The sequence below is a fragment of the Manihot esculenta genome, chromosome 17 (assembly GCF_001659605.2).
Source record: "Manihot esculenta cultivar AM560-2 chromosome 17, M.esculenta_v8, whole genome shotgun sequence".
Taxonomy (NCBI): Eukaryota; Viridiplantae; Streptophyta; class Magnoliopsida; order Malpighiales; family Euphorbiaceae; genus Manihot; species Manihot esculenta.
Genome location: NC_035177.2, coordinates 11,150,674 through 11,171,555, shown reverse-complemented (window position 1 = coordinate 11,171,555; position 20,882 = coordinate 11,150,674). Strand labels below are relative to the sequence as shown.

Genomic DNA, 20,882 nt, shown 5'->3' with positions numbered 1-20,882 from the left:
TCATTAATTATATTATATAAATATTTATTTATTTTATTTTAAATATCAATATTAAACAAATATTTTAACTGGATGAAATATTTAAATTACGTCTAATAATAGTAGCTTATAATAATTATAATATGAAAATAATAATAATATTTAACAAAATACAGTTAAAATTAAAATTAATAATATTTATAGTAATATTTAAAATTTATGAATTATTTAAATTTAATTAATATTGAATATTTCTTTATTTAATATTTAATTATATAAAAAAGGTAAATGAATAAGAAAAGTAAAAAAGTCTAATTCTATTTAAAAGGTTTAAAAAGTTTATATTTAATAATTAAAAATAATAATAAAAAAATATTTTATATGATGTGGTTAGTATAAATATATAATTTTTAATGTAAATATCAAAATTTATTAAATTTTAATTAGAAAATATGAAATTATATAAGATATGAGGAGAAGGAAATAATATTTTAATTAAATTAACCTGAAAATCTTTAATAGTTAGAAGGAGTTTAATGATATTTAAATTAAAGTTGAAGAAGTTTTTAAGAAAAAAAATTGAAGTTGAGTGATTAAATTGAAAATATGATCAAGAATAGGGATTAATAATGAAAATTATTACTTATTAGGAATAGATTATAATGTCACAGTCCTTAAATATTAATTATTAACGTAAAACCGTACGACTTTAGTTTCGAACTAAGTCAGTTACCATAACTCAACACAGAACTATTAAAGAGTAATTACTAGTGGAAGCTAAACTGAGAGAGGATTGAGGGACTCAATATAAAGTGATAAAAATGATGGAAGGAAGGAATGTCTTGTATAAGAATGTGTGGGTTTCTTCTCCTTTGGCTTAAGCACTGAATCAACTGCCTCTCTCTCTTTATACTTAGTTTTCATTGACAAATACTCTTTGCAGTTCTGTATTTAGAGTTATGGTAGGCTGATTTAGTTTTGAATGAACTAAGGCCGTACGGTTTCACGCCAATATAAGGTTGTTTGTGTGTTAATCACTTGGGACAGAATCAATTTAGGGTTGTTTGTGTGTTAATCACTTAGGATCGTCAGAATAAGGGTTCAAAATCAAAAAACTAAAATGGAGAAGTGAAATGGCCAAATGGAAAGGAGGTTTTCTCAATAAATTTGGGCTGCATTAGCAAACTAGACTAGGCTATGCAAAGGGAAGAGTTAAGACTTAAATATGTTGGCTTAAAGAGAGGCCAAATCTTCTATAGTTCCATTTTCAATGGATGTTTTTGTTAAAAAAAATATTCAAACCTAATACCAAATTTCTTTAAAAACTTAAATCAAACCAAACTGTTTCAACTGAATAACGGAACCTGAAAAAAAAATTATAACATTTTGGTTTGATTATTCAATTTAAACTAATATATGCTCTTCCTAAGTTCTTATAGGAAAGTGGATATTAGAACTATAATCCTAACTAAAGATTTTTAGTTGTGCTTGTCTGTAAATTTTTAAGTCACCTTGAGTAAATTGTTATCCCAAAGTTGTATTATTTTTTTATCAGATGTTAGTATATATATCTTAGCAGATCAAAGAATGTGCTAAGAGCTTTACATCTAAGTATGAAAAAAAAAATCTTGAGGAAAAATAGTTTAGCGAGGCTTCCTGCGGGTTTTGGTAATTTTATATCATCTCGATCCATAGTGCCCGTGGTGGCCCTAACTAAGTCGTTGTATGTATATCCTCCTATCTATATATGGATAATGGCATAAGGAGGATGTTTTAACTTCCATTATAATGAAAATTAGCATTTAGAATTTTATTATTCCACAAACTTGAGTTGGTAGCAAATCAACGAGTTGTGAGAGAGACCCATGTAATTTTTAGATAATTGTTCTCTTTGACTCGGTGGAAGTGATGGAAAGGATATTGGTATTTAATATCTACCTCTCTTCTTATGTAAGATGAAATCTCTGTTCTTAAAAATTTTTTTATATATATTCGGTTGTATATATCTATTCAATATAATCCTGATACGTAATTAAAAATTATAAAAAATCTTATTTTAAAGATAATAGACCCACATAATAATATGAAATTTTAACTTTTCATTATTTGAATGCACAAATTAACTTGTACAACCAGTGCATGCAAGAATTTTCTCTACTCTCAATGTGCCAAGCCAACGAATGCTTTTCTCTTGGATTTTTCTCACCAAAGGATACTATGTCATTCCCATTCTCAATATGTCAAGGGCTTTCTTTTTATCAATGTGCCATAATTCACCGTTTGAGCCGTCTTTAAGTGTATTTTTACTGAACTTCATGCTTGACTTGCTTATTTAAGCTAATGGCTTGTCCGCTAGCCTCTTAATAGCATTGGAGAATTTGTATGAATTCCTCATCATTCATTTGTAAAGCCTTTGAAAAACTAAAAAAAAAATAGTCAGTGTGAAATGAAAAAATAAAAAAAGAGAAGTGATATTTCAGCGCAACCACCTCCTAATCATATATAGACCATTAATTTGAGTACAACATTTAATGGTGATACAAGAAAAACATATTATTTTTTTTAATTTATAACATAAAAAATAAATAAAACATAAATACTTGTCCCACTGTCTTTGGCTGCTTTTTAAGTTCTCTCAATTTGCACTTTATCTAATATGTAATTCTGCTCACTTTGAAGAAGAGCTTGATTGAGATGGAAATTAAATTATTATTGTTTTAAAATGTAAAAGTTAATCCACTTAAATTCAAATATAAAATATTAATAACCTATCAATGAGATCTGGTCAACACTAGTAAAGTTCTTCCAGGCCTTCACTGCATTAGATTGAGGAAATTTTTGTAATAGAGGAACGACTAGCAGGGAATCCGCATGCTAAACCTTCACCAAATACAATTGCCTTTGAAGCACCTGTCAATTGAAACTTCTAACAAATTGTCATTTCCAAGTCCTGATCAATCCAACTCTGGCTTCGAGTAGTTACAATCCCTATTTACAGTCATGGGTCATTTAAAAACAAGTGGGAAAAAAAACAAAGCAAAACAATATGGACCTCAGACACAATTCCCAATGCTCAAAAACAAATTACAAATAACAAGTCACCATAAATCAAATGGCAACCTTTGCCTCTCAATTAAATATTAAATTATACACTAATTGAATTTATATCAGATGGCAGGAAGTGGGGGGAGATATTGACAGATGATTAGTTCCCCTTGCACCGGTTAAAGTCTGCTCTCTTGTTGAAAACACCACTGGTCGAAATTGTTAATCGAGGCAGCAGCTGAATGAATGTGATGACAAGCTAACCTCCTCTCTTCTTTCTTGCTCGCTCGCTCTCTTTCTCTCCCATCATCATAGATTTGATAACCTAAAAAGGATAGTATTGTCATAACTTCGCCTGTTGTCTCCACGGGCAACCGCCTTCAAATGCCTGCTCCAACACATCTTCCATTCGCTTGGCTAGTAAAATCTGTGAAAATAAAAGAATTTGGAAAATAAGTAGGGGGTTCCAACGATACACAGTTCATACAGTCCTAACAAAGCTCTATTTGACATGGAAGAAATTGAAGTGCAGAAACATGCAAGGCAAATATCATGAAAAGGGATTTGATAATGGTCAAGGGATAATCCCTCCACTCTTAACAGTCAGGGAAGGGATTTTATATCAGAATGGCAAACAATCTATCTAAACCTTAAGGCTACATTCATTTCATGGAAAATGTTTTTTGCATTTTCTAATATTGTGAAAACTCAAGAAAAATAATCAATGAAAAATATTTTCTTGACAAGGTGAGAACTAACTTTTCAAGGAAACCAGCTTCCTGTTAAAGCCTCTTATCAAAAGAGGAACTCATTTTCTAGAATTTGACCAAGTTATTAAAATGTGAAGAAATTTGCAAAGACATGATATAAACACAGCTATTGGTTTAACAATTACCAGCAGTCATCCTTGACCACTAGCTAATAATGTTAGCGGCTACAATTTACCATTTCTTCCTCCTATTCAACAATAAATGTTAGAAATATGAAGTTCCTATAATCCAAATAGTATTATAAATTAAAGAAAATCAACATTTTTAGGTGTCATTGAAATTTCACAAAAATAATTCCCTTTGTTTTTCAGCATTTACAACTATGAGTGTTCAATGGTCGGTTTAGATCTGTTAAATTTGGGCCAGGCCTAACTCACCCCAAAAGCTAGATCAAGGGGAGGAGTGCCTATGGCCCATATAAGGGGCACATTACCCATTTCCACAACCGATGTGGGATTCAACACACCCCTCACGCCCAGAATTTTTACTGGTGCGTGACATATTTATGGGGCGCCCAACATCGGATGGGGAGGCTCTGATATCATGTTAAATTTGGACCAGGCCTAACTCACCCCAAAAACTAGCTCAAGGGGGAGGAGTGCCTATGGCCCATATAAGAGGCACATTACCCCTTTCCACAACCGATATGGGATTCAACAAGATCTAAGTTTGGATCCAAACCATCTTCACCCATTATAACACATAAATATTTAGTTTTGTAACCAAATTCAATCCAATTTCATTGGTTAACCATTCAAACCATCTAACAGCCCTATACCCTATCAATTATTAAAATAAATTTTTATTAATTAATGTTATACTAATTATGAAATTCAATAAAAAATCATTCAGGTCTCAACTGCAAATTTGCCAATATAATAAAAGCACAACTGAAAAATATAAATTAGGAAGTATCATAAAAATAAAATAATTAAATTTAGATATTACGTGTCAAATAATAAAAAAGCAAAAAAACATCTAATTAATTTTATAAATTATACACTTTTAAAACTTGTAAACTAAAAAAAGGTTAACTTCAAAATAAAAATTACAACTTTAATTTTAACTTTTCAAAAATTAAAAAAATTAAAATAATTTCTACATATTATTTTAATTTTATCAGAAATGCGACTAATTTTAAATTTGTAAAAAATAAAAAATAAAATATATTTTGCACATTATTTTAACTCTTTTTTTAGAATCATAGCTACTTTTAACTTTTGCACGATTTGAAAAATTAAAATAATTTCTACATATTAATTTAACTTTTTTTCAGAAATATGACTAATTTTAATTTTGCAGAAATTAAAAAAATAATTTATGTACATTATTTTAACTTATTTTTAGAAATGTGACTAATCTTAATTTTTTAAAAATTAAAAAATAAAAATAAAAATAGTTGAATTGAGATATTACATTCCTAATAATAATAGAAATACAAAAAAAATCTAATTAATATTATATTCAAACCAAACACAAAAACTAAGAAAGAGAAGGTAAAATTAGAATTAGGATGTATAATTAGATATAAAATTGTTATTTATTGGTTAAGCAACAAAAAATATATAAATTGAATAAAATATCCAAACCAATCCAAGTTAACCATTAAGTTTATTGGTTCGGATTGGGTTGGATTTGTTGGATTTTATGGACCGGACCAATACACGAACACCCCTAATTGCAACCAAAGAGAAGTTATTTTCTTAAAAAATGTTATCTTCGAAAAAAATTTTCCATAGAAGTAACTTTTCACAAATGAATGGAGCCTAAGTTCCCAATAAATTTCAGAAGAAAATTTTTAATACTATGCCAAATAGATCGAAATTGACCAAGCCACAATTAGAAATTAATCACCTCTAGAGTTCCAAGAACAGCTGCCGGCACTTCAACCAAATCCTTCAAATTTCTTTCTGGTAATATTACTCTCCGGATACCGTATCGGTGTGCTGCCAGTATCTGGAAGAGAACAAAATAAGAATCCATATTTTTTGCATAAGTTCGCCATTCTACAAGGAACAATGCAGACATTTAAGTTGCTAAATTTCACAGCTGAGACACAATGATTCTCACAAACTCGAGAGCTAAAAATTATTAGTTGACAAAGCACAGCATATATTAAGCATACAATCATCATCAAACTGGGCACAGAATGCATCACTAAAGGCCATCATTTCAGCCATGCACCTCATGTAGCGACAAATGCAAAATCAAGCTACCAAACTAAAATTTATGATCCATACATTCCCGTTTTGCTAGAAGTTGAAAACGACCTGAAGAATCTTCATGTATAGCGACAAATGCAACATCAAGCTACCAGACTAAAATTTATGCTGTGATATGGAAGAATTGCTACAGCCTCGTCTTTCATGTTCCCAGCTGCTTAGCTGGATGGTAGTCAATGTAATATGCAGGAAAGGTATCAATCTTATCAACTTCAGTCAAAGATAGTACCATATGGCCATTGCTTAGTGGTATTTCCAATGTAGTAGTAAAAATAAATCTATAGCCACTAATTCAATCCTACAATCATGGGCAAAGCATAACATAACCACATATGCATAATACATACATACTCTTAACATTCATACAAATCAGGAAGCTTGTGAGGTCAAAACACGAAGAGTAAATTTATCAATGATTCGACTACAAATATAATAATTATGACAAGAGTTGAAGCGAACAGGACTGACATAAACATTGCAAATTCCTCTATTTATGCAGATAAACAAAAACTAGCTAAGCATGTGAGTGAACATTACCTTATCCTTGATACCACCAACAGGAAGCACAAGGCCCCTCAAAGTCATCTCTCCGGTCATTGCTGTATCTGCTCTTACTTTTCTCTGACTGAAAAGTGAAACAAGTGCTGTTACTAGTGTCACACCAGCTGAGGGCCCATCCTTCGGTACAGCCCCAGCAGGGAAATGTATATGAATATCCCGTCCCTCAAGCAGATTAATTTCTTGAGCAGCTAACTTAAGATCTGTTGCCCTGGCTCGTACCTACAATTTCAGAAGACATTTTCAAATTAACTTTTCCAAGAGTAAAAAATGGTATGCTTTTCTGCAGACACATCTTCTCAAGAGAACATTTCATAATCAGATATTTCACATTGCTGCAGGTGCTGGCCTCATGAACTAAATGTATACAAGCAATCATTTATTGGGTCACAGGCAATAGAACACTCAAGATAAACTCTAGCTTTTAATAGAGAGAATATTAGACGTATTAAATAAATGAATATAAAACAACTAAACATAAAACAGTACTGCCATTTCCATTTAGGAAATTGAAAAAAAAAATGGCTCATATGGGATAGAAAAGCAATAGAAAAAAGTAACTGGAAGAGATGCAATAGATAAAGTAGATTTGAACCCATCTTATAAATTACTAGGAAAAGCAACGTCCTAAGTGTTCTACACAAATTAAGTTGCAAATTGCAATATGATTCCACCATACACAATAAATATTTAAAAATAAAGCAATTTATCTAAGCATTAGTTATCTGAGAGAGCAAAGGACATAAATTACCCATGTCAGTGCTATTTGCGCTGATTCTTTAATAACATCACCAAGTTGCCCAGTGAGATGTAATTCACCCTTTCCCACCATAGCTGTTGCCTCCACAAACTGAACTTCTCCACCAAAGGTGGTCCAAACAAGCCCAACTGATATACCAGGATTTGCAACACGCTCCGCAGCTTCTTTATCATCAAACCTTGGAGGCTGCATTAAATTCAAATGAACAAGCACAGTAGATCGGTTCAGAAACAGGACAAAACACAACCTACTATTTAAATAATTGAGAAACAAAAACATTTTGACTATAAAAAGACAGTTCTGAGTTCAGGACCATTCATGTAATAGAATCACAGGCATAAGCTCATATCCACTAGAAGTTTTAGGCTGTGCACAATAGCATGCTATACACACAGAAAAACAGACATTAGATGCTGCTAATTCACCAATTAGATTTTTAGCTCAATTCATGTTGCGAAATCCTCAATTGAGAGTGTTGAATTTATATTTTAAAAAAGAAAAGTCCACAACAAACTTTCACTCAAATGAACCCTTAATAATATTCATTTCTTTGAAATGTAAACCAAACAGACATTAAGGGTCTTCTGTTTGAGCCTGCCAACCAAGTGCTTCAGTACAAAGCACTTCTTAAAAGTGATGTTCCTGCAACACCCTACTGCACAATTGTTGACCAACAAATGCTAATTGCTAAACAGACTAGTATTACAAGCAAGAACATATTAAGAAACAATTGAACAACACATGAGGATAGAAGAACCCCAAACAACCATTCCACTGAAGAAGGAAAAGCTGATAAGTAATAATTATTTACCCCTAGTACTTTCTCCAGCATTGCTTCATCTACAACCAAAGGCGAGGCAACCCTGAATGGAGATAACTCATGATTGTTATCATTCATTGGAATGACTTCCATTTCCACTTCAGCTCCATCAGCAAGTCTATTTTCCAACAGTGGAGACGCCAGTCGGTGCATATCTTTGCTCAACGGAACAGCTTGTTCTTGCTCTGCAACCCTTACAGCAGCAGCTCGAGCCAAAGCAGCTAAGTTCCTCTCCAGATTCCGAACACCAGCCTCTCTAGTGTACCTCTGAATGACAAGTTTCACCATATCCTACCACATTGGAAAGCCATTCAGGATACACTTCCAGTAAAATGTGTACAACAAAGCATGCACAATAGCTCATCCAATAAGAGTTCTCTAGTAAGCGCCTTTTTTTTATTTCTCAAGTTATTCAAGGGTTTTGAAGAGAGAAAATCAAAAAGGAGAAAAACAAAAAAGAAAAGAAGAAGAAGAAGGAATGTGTTTTGGGTCTGGGAATAATGATATTAAGCAGATTGTCAAACAGGAGTCAGACATTCTACAGCTTTCATATGACTAGTGTCCTAGTGAGTATTTAACTTAAGGGGCAGAAACTGTCATTAATTGTAATCATTCTGAACTAATTTAATAAGTTAGGGGGAAAAAATACAAGGACTGAAAGAACCATGCAGAAAAACCAAGGACTGGACGATAAGCTTACAAAATACCAAAAGCACCATGGTTTCAAAGAGTTTAAAAGAATAGAAAGACATTGATGAGCTAGTCCAAATTTAGCAATGTACAAACCCCCGTTGTGATAAGTCCCACCTCAAACTAGGATATTCAAGTCATACCAACAGGAACGTGAAGCCAAATATTAAAAGAACAAAGGAAAAGAGAAAGGAAAAAAATGCAGGGATCCAATTGATAGACAATACATGAATGCATCTTTTCACAGATTTTAACATTCAAAAATACAAGAGATGTTTATGAAGAACAATATAAGATTAAGAGTTTCAACCAATGGCCTATCAGGCAAGTACTTTACACTCCAATAATCAAGTTTTAGTTTAGAGTTTGACTTTATCATGATAAGGGGCAAAGATTTCCCTAACTAGGACACGAAAAAATATTTAAAAAAATTAACACGACATTATTTTGTAAATATCCAATATTATTAATCAACTACCTCTGGAATTTGAAGGAATTCAGAACTCAATCCATGCTGATCCAGGACTCGTGGGATCAAATGCCGCATGGCTATTCTAAGCTTCTCTTCTGGCGTATATCCGGGAAGCTCAATGACTTCCATCCTGTCTAAGAGTGGAGGCGGAATAGGCGCTGCCCTATTTGCAGTAGCCACAAAAATCACCTTTGAAAGGTCAAAGGGCACATTCAAATAGCTATAGAACTTCAATTAAGGAATGGCTACTGGTACAATATGAGATTGTTAAAAAGTTACAGCAATTAAATCAAATGAACACAGCATAAGAAAAAACTAAAACAAACTCTGTTTAAATGTTTAAAAAGAAATATTATCAATTGGGTCTTAGATCTAACCATATCAAAGCATCCCAATGTTTCAAAACCTTCCCCATCAAATGAAATAAATTTTACCCATCAATCCTCTTTTTTAAATCCCACACAGCTCCTTGATAGTTCCTATGGTAAAATAAAGGGGAAAAAAGCAGCATATTTGTCTAGGATATAAATCACGAAAACTTTTAAATATGTAGTAAAAATGTAGCTGGGACTAAATGAATTGAATTGAATGACACCTATCCATAGACTAGGATGGCAAAAGTTATGAGTTAAACCATGTGAAAATGAAATGAACATATCCCCAGTTACCCTAAACAGTTTTGTTGAGAGAAATCCTAAAGTGAAAAGGATACTGATCATTGAATGTCTTGTTCTGTTCAGGGTCCAGAACCTCCAAGAGAGCTGAAGCTGGATCCCCACGCACATCAGAACCTGTCTTGTCAATCTCATCCAGCAGCATAACCGGATTGCAAACACCTACCCTCTAAAAACCAAATTACATGAAGTCAGGAATCTAATTCAACTGCAAATACGTCAGTACTCGCAAGTAAACAAACACACCTAAAAGTAAGAATCATCACATGATATGCATATCTATCATATACAACTCCCTGTCAGTAAAATCTGACACAGCTACTTGCACATGGGATAGCATCAGGATCCAACAATTCTTACACACCAACAATAATGAAAAGGAAAAGGAAAAAAAGAAGGATCCATATGAATGGTTTATTCAAGGTAGCTACAATCCTCAATGGAAGACAGCATGTCCATGATAGGGGGGGAAAACAATATTAGCACACCCAGCGACACAGGAAGTACACATAATTACAAGTTTACAGTATTATCGGCAATGCAAGTTCACACAAATACATGTTCTGAAGAAGGAGTGTCATAAGGGACAAGCACCAGAGAGGAAAAAGAGATCAGAAGTGATAAAAGTTAAAGAACTATTTCCAGTGGCATCATCTATGAAAATTTAGAAATATTTAATTCTAAATTTTCCACAAAGCATATTAAATTTCTCATGTAAGAAGCCAATATACACATTACATAAGCCTTCAAAAATGGGCACAGAAGAAATATAAGGAGAATATATAGGAAGAAAGTGCAAAGCATCATCCATGAAAACACTTTCTACCTTTAAACCATCAATAAGACGCCCTGGCATGCTTCCAATGTACGTTCTCCTATGCCCTCTAATATCTGCCTCATCCTTAACACCACCAAGGGATATACGAACAAATTTTCTGCCCAGGGCAGCAGCAATAGATGATGCCAAAGATGTTTTCCCAACTCCTGGAGGACCAACAAAGCACAAGACAGGGCCCCTTGCGTCTGGTTTAAGCTGCAACATAAGTATTTCAATTCACATAAATATTCTGCTGAAACCTAAAGCATTAAGTATATTCAGGCATGAAAATGGGGAAACTAGGACAACCTTCCGAACAGCTAGATATTCGATTATTCGTTGCTTGACCTTGATTAGGCCATAATGGTCACTGTCAAGACGTTCTTTTGCAGCTTTTAGGTCCAAATCATTTTCTTCACTAGCCTTTTGCCAGGGCAGATCAGCAAGGAGTTCCAAGTAAACTCGTGAACTATTATATCCAGGCTGCTGTGGCTGCATTTTCTTAAGCCTCCTGTGATGCAAAATAAAATAACAGAAATCAGAGGCGCATTTTCACAAGCTATCCAGGATACAAAATTTAGGTCCACTTGATTAAAGCTCAGTGTGCAAAGCAAACCAACAGTTAAGTTTGACAAAAGTCCATTGGTATGTGGGACAATAACTCGTCTATGGAAAACATTTCTTTAGAAAAGTCCTCTGGAAATTTTAATTATTTCCAATTGTTTATTTTCCACTGTTTTGGTGTAACATCGAAAAATTAGTGGGAATTACTTCTATCACACATGGAGGAAAAGCAAATCGCAATTTCTATGGAAAAAATTAATTATTTTCCGTTGCTTTGGTGAATTATTTTCCACTGTTTGGGTTTAACATTGAAAATTAATGGAAAATTACTTCTTATCACACATTGAGGAAAAGAAAAGTGCAATAACTTTTTTTTCATTTTTCATCAAATATTTATGGGATGAAATTATCAGAAGTAAAAAGGCAATCACGATGGCTGTCACAGATGCAGCAGCCGGCAGCAAGACTAATAACACCAATAGCAGTTGACAGTGTATGGTGGATGGCACACGAATGGGTAACTGTGTCTGTGCTTCAGGAGTCTCCTTATACATTCCTTCCTCTCTCAAGAAAATTCCAGTGACTTACCATCCATTAAGTTGACTCAGGTTTCCCTTAGACCAAGAACACATTTTCCATTAACCAGTTCTTCTATGCACAGAACAGCAGGAAATGTGAAATATATTCTCCATGAAAAATATTTTCAAGAAACAAATGGAAACTCAACTCTCAAAACAGTTGTGGGTAAGGGCAGGGTTAGAACTTGGAACCTCAAAGTAGCATTACTGTACTAGGCAAAAAATTAAAACAGGTGATAGTTTCTAAGTTAGGATCACCAACTCCTGCCTAGCTTTGATACTTCTTAACCTTCACAAACTTGCACCGTTTGAAACTGATTTAATCATATCATGCTTCCCCCCAAACATCAAAAGACACGGTTGGCAATTACTAGTGCCTACATGTACTAAAAATACTCACTCAGGTCGCTACTTTGAAGTTATAACCATCAGAATCTAGTTTGATGAGCATGATATAAAGCTTCTTAAAAGTTTTTTTTTTTTTTTTTTTTTGGGGGGGGGGGAAGCAGCTCCTTAATAACCTAACATTTCTCTTAGTACCAAAGCAGAACAAACATAAAGGGAGAGAACTCGAGAAGGGTTCCCCTTATCACAATGAAAAGGAAAGAGAATATAATATAACAAGAAAGCACCAGAATACAAAAGAGCTACTAATGCTAGTTAGCTCTCTTTAAAATCAGAAACACACTCCTGAATGCCAAAATATCAGACCTAAAAATACTGATCAGAAACCCCAAGTTTGAAATCATATCAACAACTAAGTCTAATTCGGTAATTCCTCTTACACCCACTCCCAGTATTCAAATTCCAAAACAAGTGATGAAAGACTGCAACATATCTCTCAACACAAAATTAGGATTGGAACCCTATTTCAACTCTATGACATACCATTCAAAGATAAGAAGCCAAATAGGATGGACAAAAATAGGACTGTAAGGTAGAATATGGTCTGACTAGGCTTCACGCAAGGTTACAGTCTTCAATAAGACCTGGGTTTTCCAATCACAATCAGATAGATTTGATTCCACAAAGGAAGTAACATGAGATAGCTCTCCACTACCATACTTTGCACAGTTCTTATCGTGCAAAAGTTATGGAATATTTGTGCATGAGGTGTTTTATACCTTCATGAGACTCATTCCAGATTAAAGAAATCTGACCAGAATAATGTGACTGACATTGTTTCTCCAAATAAGCCTCACCAAAAAAAAAGAGTTACAACAATATTCAGTCTGCTAAAGCCCACACAGCAGATAGAGGATCAAATACTATTATTCATATAACCAAAGCCGACCATTTATTCCTATCTTCTCAAAAAATATATACCTTAACTCCCTCTGGGCATGCTTCCAGATATTTGAAGGCATTCCTGCACTTTGCATCTTTCTTTCTAATGCAGCCACATCATCTTCATCATCATCATTGTCACCAAGCTCCTCTTTTATAGCTCTCATCTAAAACATGTTTCAAATGGATTAGCCCTAAAACTGGAATAAGTCACAGAAGTGAAGTTTAAAAAAGAACACTACATTAGCAACAATTTAGAAGAAACAGGAACAGACTACAGATGACACAAACCTGCTGGCGCAGAAGAAACTCCTTCTGTGATTTTGATAATTGTCCCTCAACCTTTTGTGATATCTTTTCGGCTACACGTATTGACTGTCATAGGTAGAAATTTATGTAACTCGATAAAGGCCACAAGAAGCATCAAGATGACTGGAAGTGAACAGGTCAAGTGTTAATTAACAGAAAAAGTAATCACCTGTAAATGCCTGTCAACTAGCTCTGTAGCTTTTGAAAGCCTCACTTTCAGATCAACTGAATCTAACATAGATAGCTGCTCTTCAAAGTTCATCTCAAAGCTAGCAACAAAAATATCTGCCAACTTGTGAACAGGGACTGTTTCCAAGAGAACTTTTGTCCTTCCACTAGTTTTTTGCTTCTATGGAGACATATGAAAATAACAATTATTGGCAAAGTGATAACATGATATCATGCACATAGGGAATAAATAACATTTCTTGAGTAGTAATAGAATAAAACAATCCTCTGTAACCTTCATTTTTCATTCATTCACCAATCAATGAAAGTGAATAACTGATAGAGATACAGAAAAAGGGAATAAAAGCTCAAGACAATTGAGAGTATATTGCAGAAAAGAAAGAAGAGGATTAAAAGGAATAGAAAAGAAGATTCTAGTAGCATACAAGGACATTAGCTGGCAGAGTAGTTTTTTTTTGTTAAGAGTGATTTAAGGAGGCTTTGCCACGTGGAGATGCTAACAAAATAGAGGAGCAAGAGTCTTATATAAAGGGGAGCATGCTTAACAAAAGGGTGTGGAATTTTTCATCTTAATTTTGCAGCTGTGTAGCTGGGGCTAGCTTGCTAGTTCGAGAGACCATTCTCCTGGGATTTATTTCTTTTATGTTTATATCTTGTAATTTTCCATTATCTTGCAAGGCATTTCTGCCATTGTTCACTCAATACAAGATTACATTTCTCCAATTTTCTTTTCAATTTATCTCTCTCTTGTTCCTAACTCTATCAATAACCATTACAAAATTGTGGTTCCAGTAGCACTCTGTGTGACTAAACATTCTACCTTCATATGCACAGCAATACTCCCAAACTAGGCAAGTCAATTATGGTATATTCATTTTGTCAAAAAGAATTGAAAAAAAAAAAAGAAAATAAAACAAAATGGTGTAATTGCCATATCCTTTGCAATATAAGACAAGAATGTGCTTAGGTAGGATAAATGTGTGTGTGCGTATCAGACACTTCTAAGCTATCCAAACTCCAAAGGCATTGGCTCCCTGCTTCCATTATTTTGGGTTGCAAGGAGCCCTTCTCTTTTTTCTCCTCTATGTAAGGAATTATAATTTCTAGAAAAGAAATTTGATATAATTAATAAATTACGAAAACCTCTCAAGTACAATGAGGAAGATCTATAAGAACACTTATGTTTGTACCCGTGCTACAAGAAATCCCTGGTCACCAAACAGAATTTAAAATGTAAATCTCAAGAGATTTTATGAGAGAAATCACATGGCAATCCAAATCACTTAAAGAGTACAGCAACCTAAAATTTAAAAATCAACTGTGTTGCATCTATATCTATCTTGATTACACTGATCCTAGATTCATTGATAATGAAAAAAGATAAAGAAAGACGACGAATCATTAATTCAACTTATCATAGTGCACATGCAAGAAAGCTGTTGCAACTACAACAATTCGTCTAGAAATGAAATTGTTGGACTTAGTGGGACTCTCCCTACAAGATGTCATATTGGAGAATCCCATGATTCAAGAGAGACTATCAGAATTGAAAAATCTTTATTTTGTGGTATCATGAAACAGGTCTTGTCTGTTCAATTTTAAACATGAAAGCTCATGTGTAATGAGAAAAAAGAATACAAGTAACTAAAATAATGCAACACTTTGAGGTTTTATATCCTTCAATGTATGCTCTTAATAGCCAAACCATGTAAATCTACTCTTGTTATTTTCTCCTTTCTCTTCTATCATTATAAATCTTAACATAGTATCAGAACTGTGAGACCTAACGGCTTCAGATCTGAGACACAAAAGCATGGTACACTAAGCCCTAGCATGCCAAACACGCGATCTAAGCTAATCGAGCCATGATATCCAAGTTAGATAGACCAACCCATGTGATGCCAAGTGACAACTATGCCTATGAAGTATGAGTCCAATTGTCAAACCCAGTTGCACTTGAAGGGGAATGTGGAGCTTGGGAAATAAGTCTCACATCAGCCGTGTACAAGAAAATAAAGGGCATAGATAATCTCTCTCTCTCCAAGCACACATATGTGTGTGTCTGTATGTGCAATGAATAGGATCAAACAAACATAAGAAAAATTACAACAAAATTACCAGGCTTATAAAACTGCTTCCAGAAATCAAGTTTTGGTCATGCATTTCTTTACAATCTTTATGTGTGTGCATGTGTGCTCCTGATGCTTAACAGAAACAAGATAATAGTTACAGCAAACAATATGCCAATATAACCCGCTTCACTATATACAGCACATGGGACAAGCCACAGAAGCATGCAACAATACTTAAGGTGGAAAAACTCTCCCTCTCCTTCTGTGTGTGTGTGTGTGTGTGTGTTTGTGCGCACGCACAATGAATAGGATCAATCAAACATAAGAAATATTATAATAAAATTAAAACTACTTCCCTACAAGTTTCAGGTAAGCATTTCTTATGGTCTATGTGTGCATGTATATTGTGTAACAATCAGATCAAACAAACATAAAAAAATATTATAATAAAATTACCAGGCTTGTTTAAAACTGCTTCCAGAGTTGAGTTTGGGTAAGCATTTCTTACAATGGCATACTTACTGAAAATCTACAAATGCATGATAGAAAGAAAATGAGGGGACACAATTTTTTTCTTAATAATTTAAAAGAAGAATTACCTGTTCAAGGACTGAAATAAGTTCCAAGGCAGTTGCCTTAAATTGGCGAGACAATGATATAAAATCAGGATCTTGCTCCACTTGCTCCATCTCTGGTTAAGATAAGACAAAAAGAAACAACTAAGCATGCCAATGGATGCCTCTTTGAGCTTTTTAGTGCTCAATCATGACGCAGGCAAGGAATTTAAGAAAATTCATAGTCAAATATCAAGCAGTTTAGAATTATGGTTCAGTTTAATATCAAGCAGTTTGGAATTATGGTTCAGTTTTAGTGTAAAGCTCATTAGAAAATTATAAAGTAATTTCTATTTTTTAGGGTCTTACTTGTGTGCCTATTCAAATATGTCAGTTGTTAGTCTTCTATTGAAGTCACAGCTCCAATATTGAAATTCAGATTTTCTTAAAAGATCTATATTTATATAGAAGACTTTATTTAGAGTCCTTGTCAGTTGTCAGTTAAGGATCACTTAAAAGGTAAGGATTACTTTTTCGGAGCCCATATGCTTCAAGGTTTAGGATTACTTTTTGAATCTATAAATACATATGCTTTTAATATTGTTTTGAAGTTTTAAGTCAATATGAAATCTAACAATTATGCTTCCAATTGTGTGATGCAATTCAGCCCTAACTATCCTATGAAAACTTGAGTTTGATGCCTAAGGAAGTTTCATTGTAAAGCCTAAATTATTCTATAGTTCAATTTCCCTAATTCAATCCTGCAAATGAACCACAAAACCATGTTTTCCATACTAATTTACTTCCAACCCTATACCTTTCTAGAACTTTTAGTTTACTGTTTACAACCCATAGATCTTCTCTTGTTTAATTTCACTTTCCCAAATTTTTTTTTCACAAACCTTAATTCTCCACCTATATTCCTGCTCATTTTAACCTTCACAAGGCCTCAAATTTTAACATTAATTTTAAGTCATGCAGGCTTTCCTGCATCAAATCAAGACAAGCTTAATTCATCTAAATATAAAACCATAGATTATAATACAAGAAGGATGATAAACTGCATAATATAATTAGAAGATAATGGTTGATGCATCTTGAAAATACTTTTTCAAAATACATTGAACCAGCTGTCAATCAAATAAGAGCTTTATAACTCAAGGTTTGTGTTTAAAGACTGTCAGCATGCAGAGAATAATACCAGAATTTTGTTTCAGACAATAACACCAAACTTTTGTCTAAATCATGCACTTCAAGTACTTGGTAACATGAAATCCTTTCTCTGGAATAAATGGTCTGGAATTAAACCTTGGATAGGTGCTTCATATTAAATTCTCAGTTTCAAAAAATTAAAATTATAAGGAAGAAGATGAAAAAAAAAAGCTATACTTGGCATTGCAGTCTAGTTAAAATTCTCATTAATAGATTTTATAACAGAAGGGAAATTGGTCAGGTCAACACAGACTATTACAATTTACAAACACAGCACACACATACACAGGGGGGGGGGGGGGGGGGAAGGGAGGGAGAGAGAGAGAGAGAGCATAACATCAAAGCATCACTGCTTAAGGAAATCACTACATGAGCTCATTCACATAGAAGGTCACAATGTAAATCTACATGATTCTCAAATGTTAAACGTAAAACAGGCAAGCATGCATTTCATCTTATAAATAGCTAACATTTCAGATATTAGAGGCGGAAAAATTAGACAAATTAAGTATTGCAAGAAAAATTCAATGAATTGAGGAAATGCTTTAACATTCCAACACTTGATTGAAGAAGTAACACCAACATCTGTATAAAAATAATAATAATAATAATTAATTGAAAACTGACCAGCCTTTGTCATCTCAAGTGAAGATATCCTAGCAGTGTGATACATCCCTCTTTTGCTAAGCTCCAGGACACTGAATCTGCACAAACCTTCAAGAACAACTATGTATGTCACTCTTCCACTAGGTTTCTCCACTCCTCTCGACAAATGCAAAGCCCGAGCTGCAACTCCCCTAACAAATCAAAACAAATACCCAAAAAAAGCACAAATATGAGCCGAAATCTAGAACAAAGTTTTTCCCTTTTCCCTAAGCAGATGTGGAAGTGAAAAGTGAGAAACGTCTGCCCAAAAATAATAATAATAATAATAAATAAGATCCACCAAAAGCAACATAGGAAAAGAATTCGATTAGAAGTAAACCTGTTATGCCAACGAATAACTTCCTGCTGGTTTTTGCCATCAAGTTTAAGATTATCGGAGTTACCAACTTGAATTTTGGAGCTTCTGTCCGCAGAATCATTTCCAACACCTAATTATGAGCAATTTTTATAAATAAACAAACAAACAAAAGAAGGAGAACGATTTTATACTTAAAGACAGGCGGAAGCAGAACAGAAGAAAAGGGAAATACTTACCATGGGATAACATGGGGCCCACGGACGCAGTCTCCTCCGCCGCTGCATCCCTAACAGGCAAAATGCCTATCAAACCCTTCTCCTCCCGCTGCCATAGTTCTTGTTCCACCAATTTCACACTACAAACCAGTCAAAAACGCACCGTGTTTCATCAGTTTCGAACAAAAACGCGCAACTCACCGTTAATTAATCATCAACCATCATTCAGCTAACAAAACCAAAATCATAAACACAAACTTCAAAATTTTAAAAAATAAAAAGAAACAAAATCAATCTCATCAATTGATTCTAAAAGAAAAACAGGCAGAGAAACCTGTTAGGAGAAGTGCATCGAATCCGAATGATTGCCCCGGGTAAAAGGACCTTGTTTCTGAAAGGGAGGATCGCCAACCGACTCGGTAGCTCTACCGATTCTGCCATAGCTCAACAATTTCAACCAGATATACACACAAGAGACAGAGAGAGATAAAGAGAGAGGCGTCTGTACTGTATATTTATCTGCTTATATATAGTTTTTAGAGGAGGAAGCAGAAAGAAGAATAACAAAGGAAAGGTCAGAGAAGAGAAGAGAGATGATTAAACACATCATGTGGGTCTGGTGGTTGGTTTTGGTTTGTTCTCTTTCCGGGGAAACGACGACATAGAACTTGTACAGGAGTAAAAATGTCCTATTATTTTAATTTTATCATTCTATTATATAATTTATTTTTTATTCCTTTCAAAAAAATATTTTTCTTATATAATTTGCTTAAAAAATACCGGTTATTTTTTAAGAGTTAATAAATATAAAATTTAGCTGTTTAGAATCAGTTATAAGCTATATGATAAAAAATAAATTAAATACTTTGTAAGTAAATTTATTTTAATTTTTTTATCAAGTAAGTCTATAATTTATATTCAAAGTTAAATAAATTATACCATATTAAATTATTTTTTTACTGGAAATTGAGGATTGGAATAGTAAAATTGAGAGTTTATTTAAATACATTTATTATTAGAGAGTTTGCGAATGTAAAAGTATTATTTTTTAAAAAAAATTAAATAAATTTAAATTGTTATATTGTGTTTGTTATTTGTTGTGGTTTTTTATATTTTATTTTTTTATTTTATAAAAAATTTGCATTTTTATTTTTACTATTTATCATAAAATATTTTTAAAATTGAAAAACTGAATATTGATTTTTTCATTACATATTTTATCAAACAATTATTTTTTTAAGACTTTTGCTGAATTATTATTAAATTTTAAATCAAACAATTTTTAATCAAATTTTAAATCCAAAATGTAAAACGGGAAAATGCAACGAATTTTCAAATTTGCTTCCAGTGGAATCAATAATTAGATATTCAACTTCACATGCTTAAATTCATATACACGTCAAATCTGTTCAACATTCTTGTCTATCCAATATATATTAATTTACTCAAAAAGAAAAATTCCTTTTGACCTTTAAACTGTATAAACCTCCATAAGATAGGTATACACATTTTGCTTTTATAAAAAATTATTACTTAATTCTTTTAATATTTTTATATTAAAATTTTAAATTTACTTTGAATTATATAGTGAGGTCAAAATTTATTTTTTCTAAATTTATTTCCATATTATTATTAACACATTAAATTTGAATTTATTTAATTTTTTAATAATAAATTTAATAGCGCAATTAGAGATGAGCATTCGGTCGGCTTGATTCAAAATCGAATCAAACCAAATAAATTAAAAATTAAAATTTTAGTATTTATAAAAATCAAATCAAACCGATATTAGTCAGAAATCGAATCGAATTGAACAGTCTGATTCAGTTCGATTCGATTTAGTTTAATCGGTTGAATTTTTAATTTTTTTTATTTTTTACACTTTATTTTAGTATTTTAAAATTTAAATAAAATATTTTAACTTTAATATGATCTAATTTCTTTATATTATTGAAAATAATATATTATTATCACTAATTAATTCGGTTCGATTTTTTTATTTTTTTATTAAAATCAAATCGAATCAAAATAATCAAAATTTTTAAAATTAAAAATCAAATCGAAATAAATAAAAAAATAAATTGAATTTTTAAATTAATTCAATTTAGTCGATTTTTTCGATTTAAACCGA

At 32.7% G+C, this 20,882-nt stretch overlaps 1 protein-coding gene across 3 annotated transcripts; it reads right to left on the bottom strand.

Moving 5' to 3' along the window:
- Window positions 1–2,892: 2,892 nt before the first annotated feature.
- Window positions 2,893–19,400, bottom strand: LOC110604633 (lon protease homolog 2, peroxisomal). Of its 3 annotated transcripts, none has more exons than XR_006349165.1 (17): window positions 19,086–19,400; window positions 18,773–18,891; window positions 18,558–18,666; window positions 18,200–18,369; window positions 16,406–16,497; window positions 13,715–13,894; window positions 13,528–13,611; window positions 13,276–13,403; window positions 11,117–11,318; window positions 10,817–11,023; window positions 10,029–10,159; window positions 9,323–9,536; window positions 8,146–8,445; window positions 7,326–7,520; window positions 6,554–6,796; window positions 5,649–5,800; window positions 2,893–3,451 (listed from the first exon to the last, which is right to left on the bottom strand). XR_006349165.1 is itself a non-coding variant. In XM_021742891.2 (17 exons), the coding sequence occupies exons 1-17, from the start codon at window positions 19,190–19,192 to the stop codon at window positions 3,368–3,370; spliced, it is 2,667 nt and encodes an 888-aa protein (XP_021598583.1). In that variant the 5' UTR covers window positions 19,193–19,398; the 3' UTR covers window positions 2,893–3,367. The 3 variants fall into 3 exon arrangements, 2 of the variants coding, with proteins under 2 accessions (XP_021598583.1, XP_043808280.1); XM_021742891.2 differs by having other exon boundaries at window positions 5,649–5,750; window positions 19,086–19,398; XM_043952345.1 differs by lacking the exon at window positions 8,146–8,445 and having other exon boundaries at window positions 5,649–5,750.
- Between the last annotated feature and the right edge of the window lie 1,482 nt (window positions 19,401–20,882).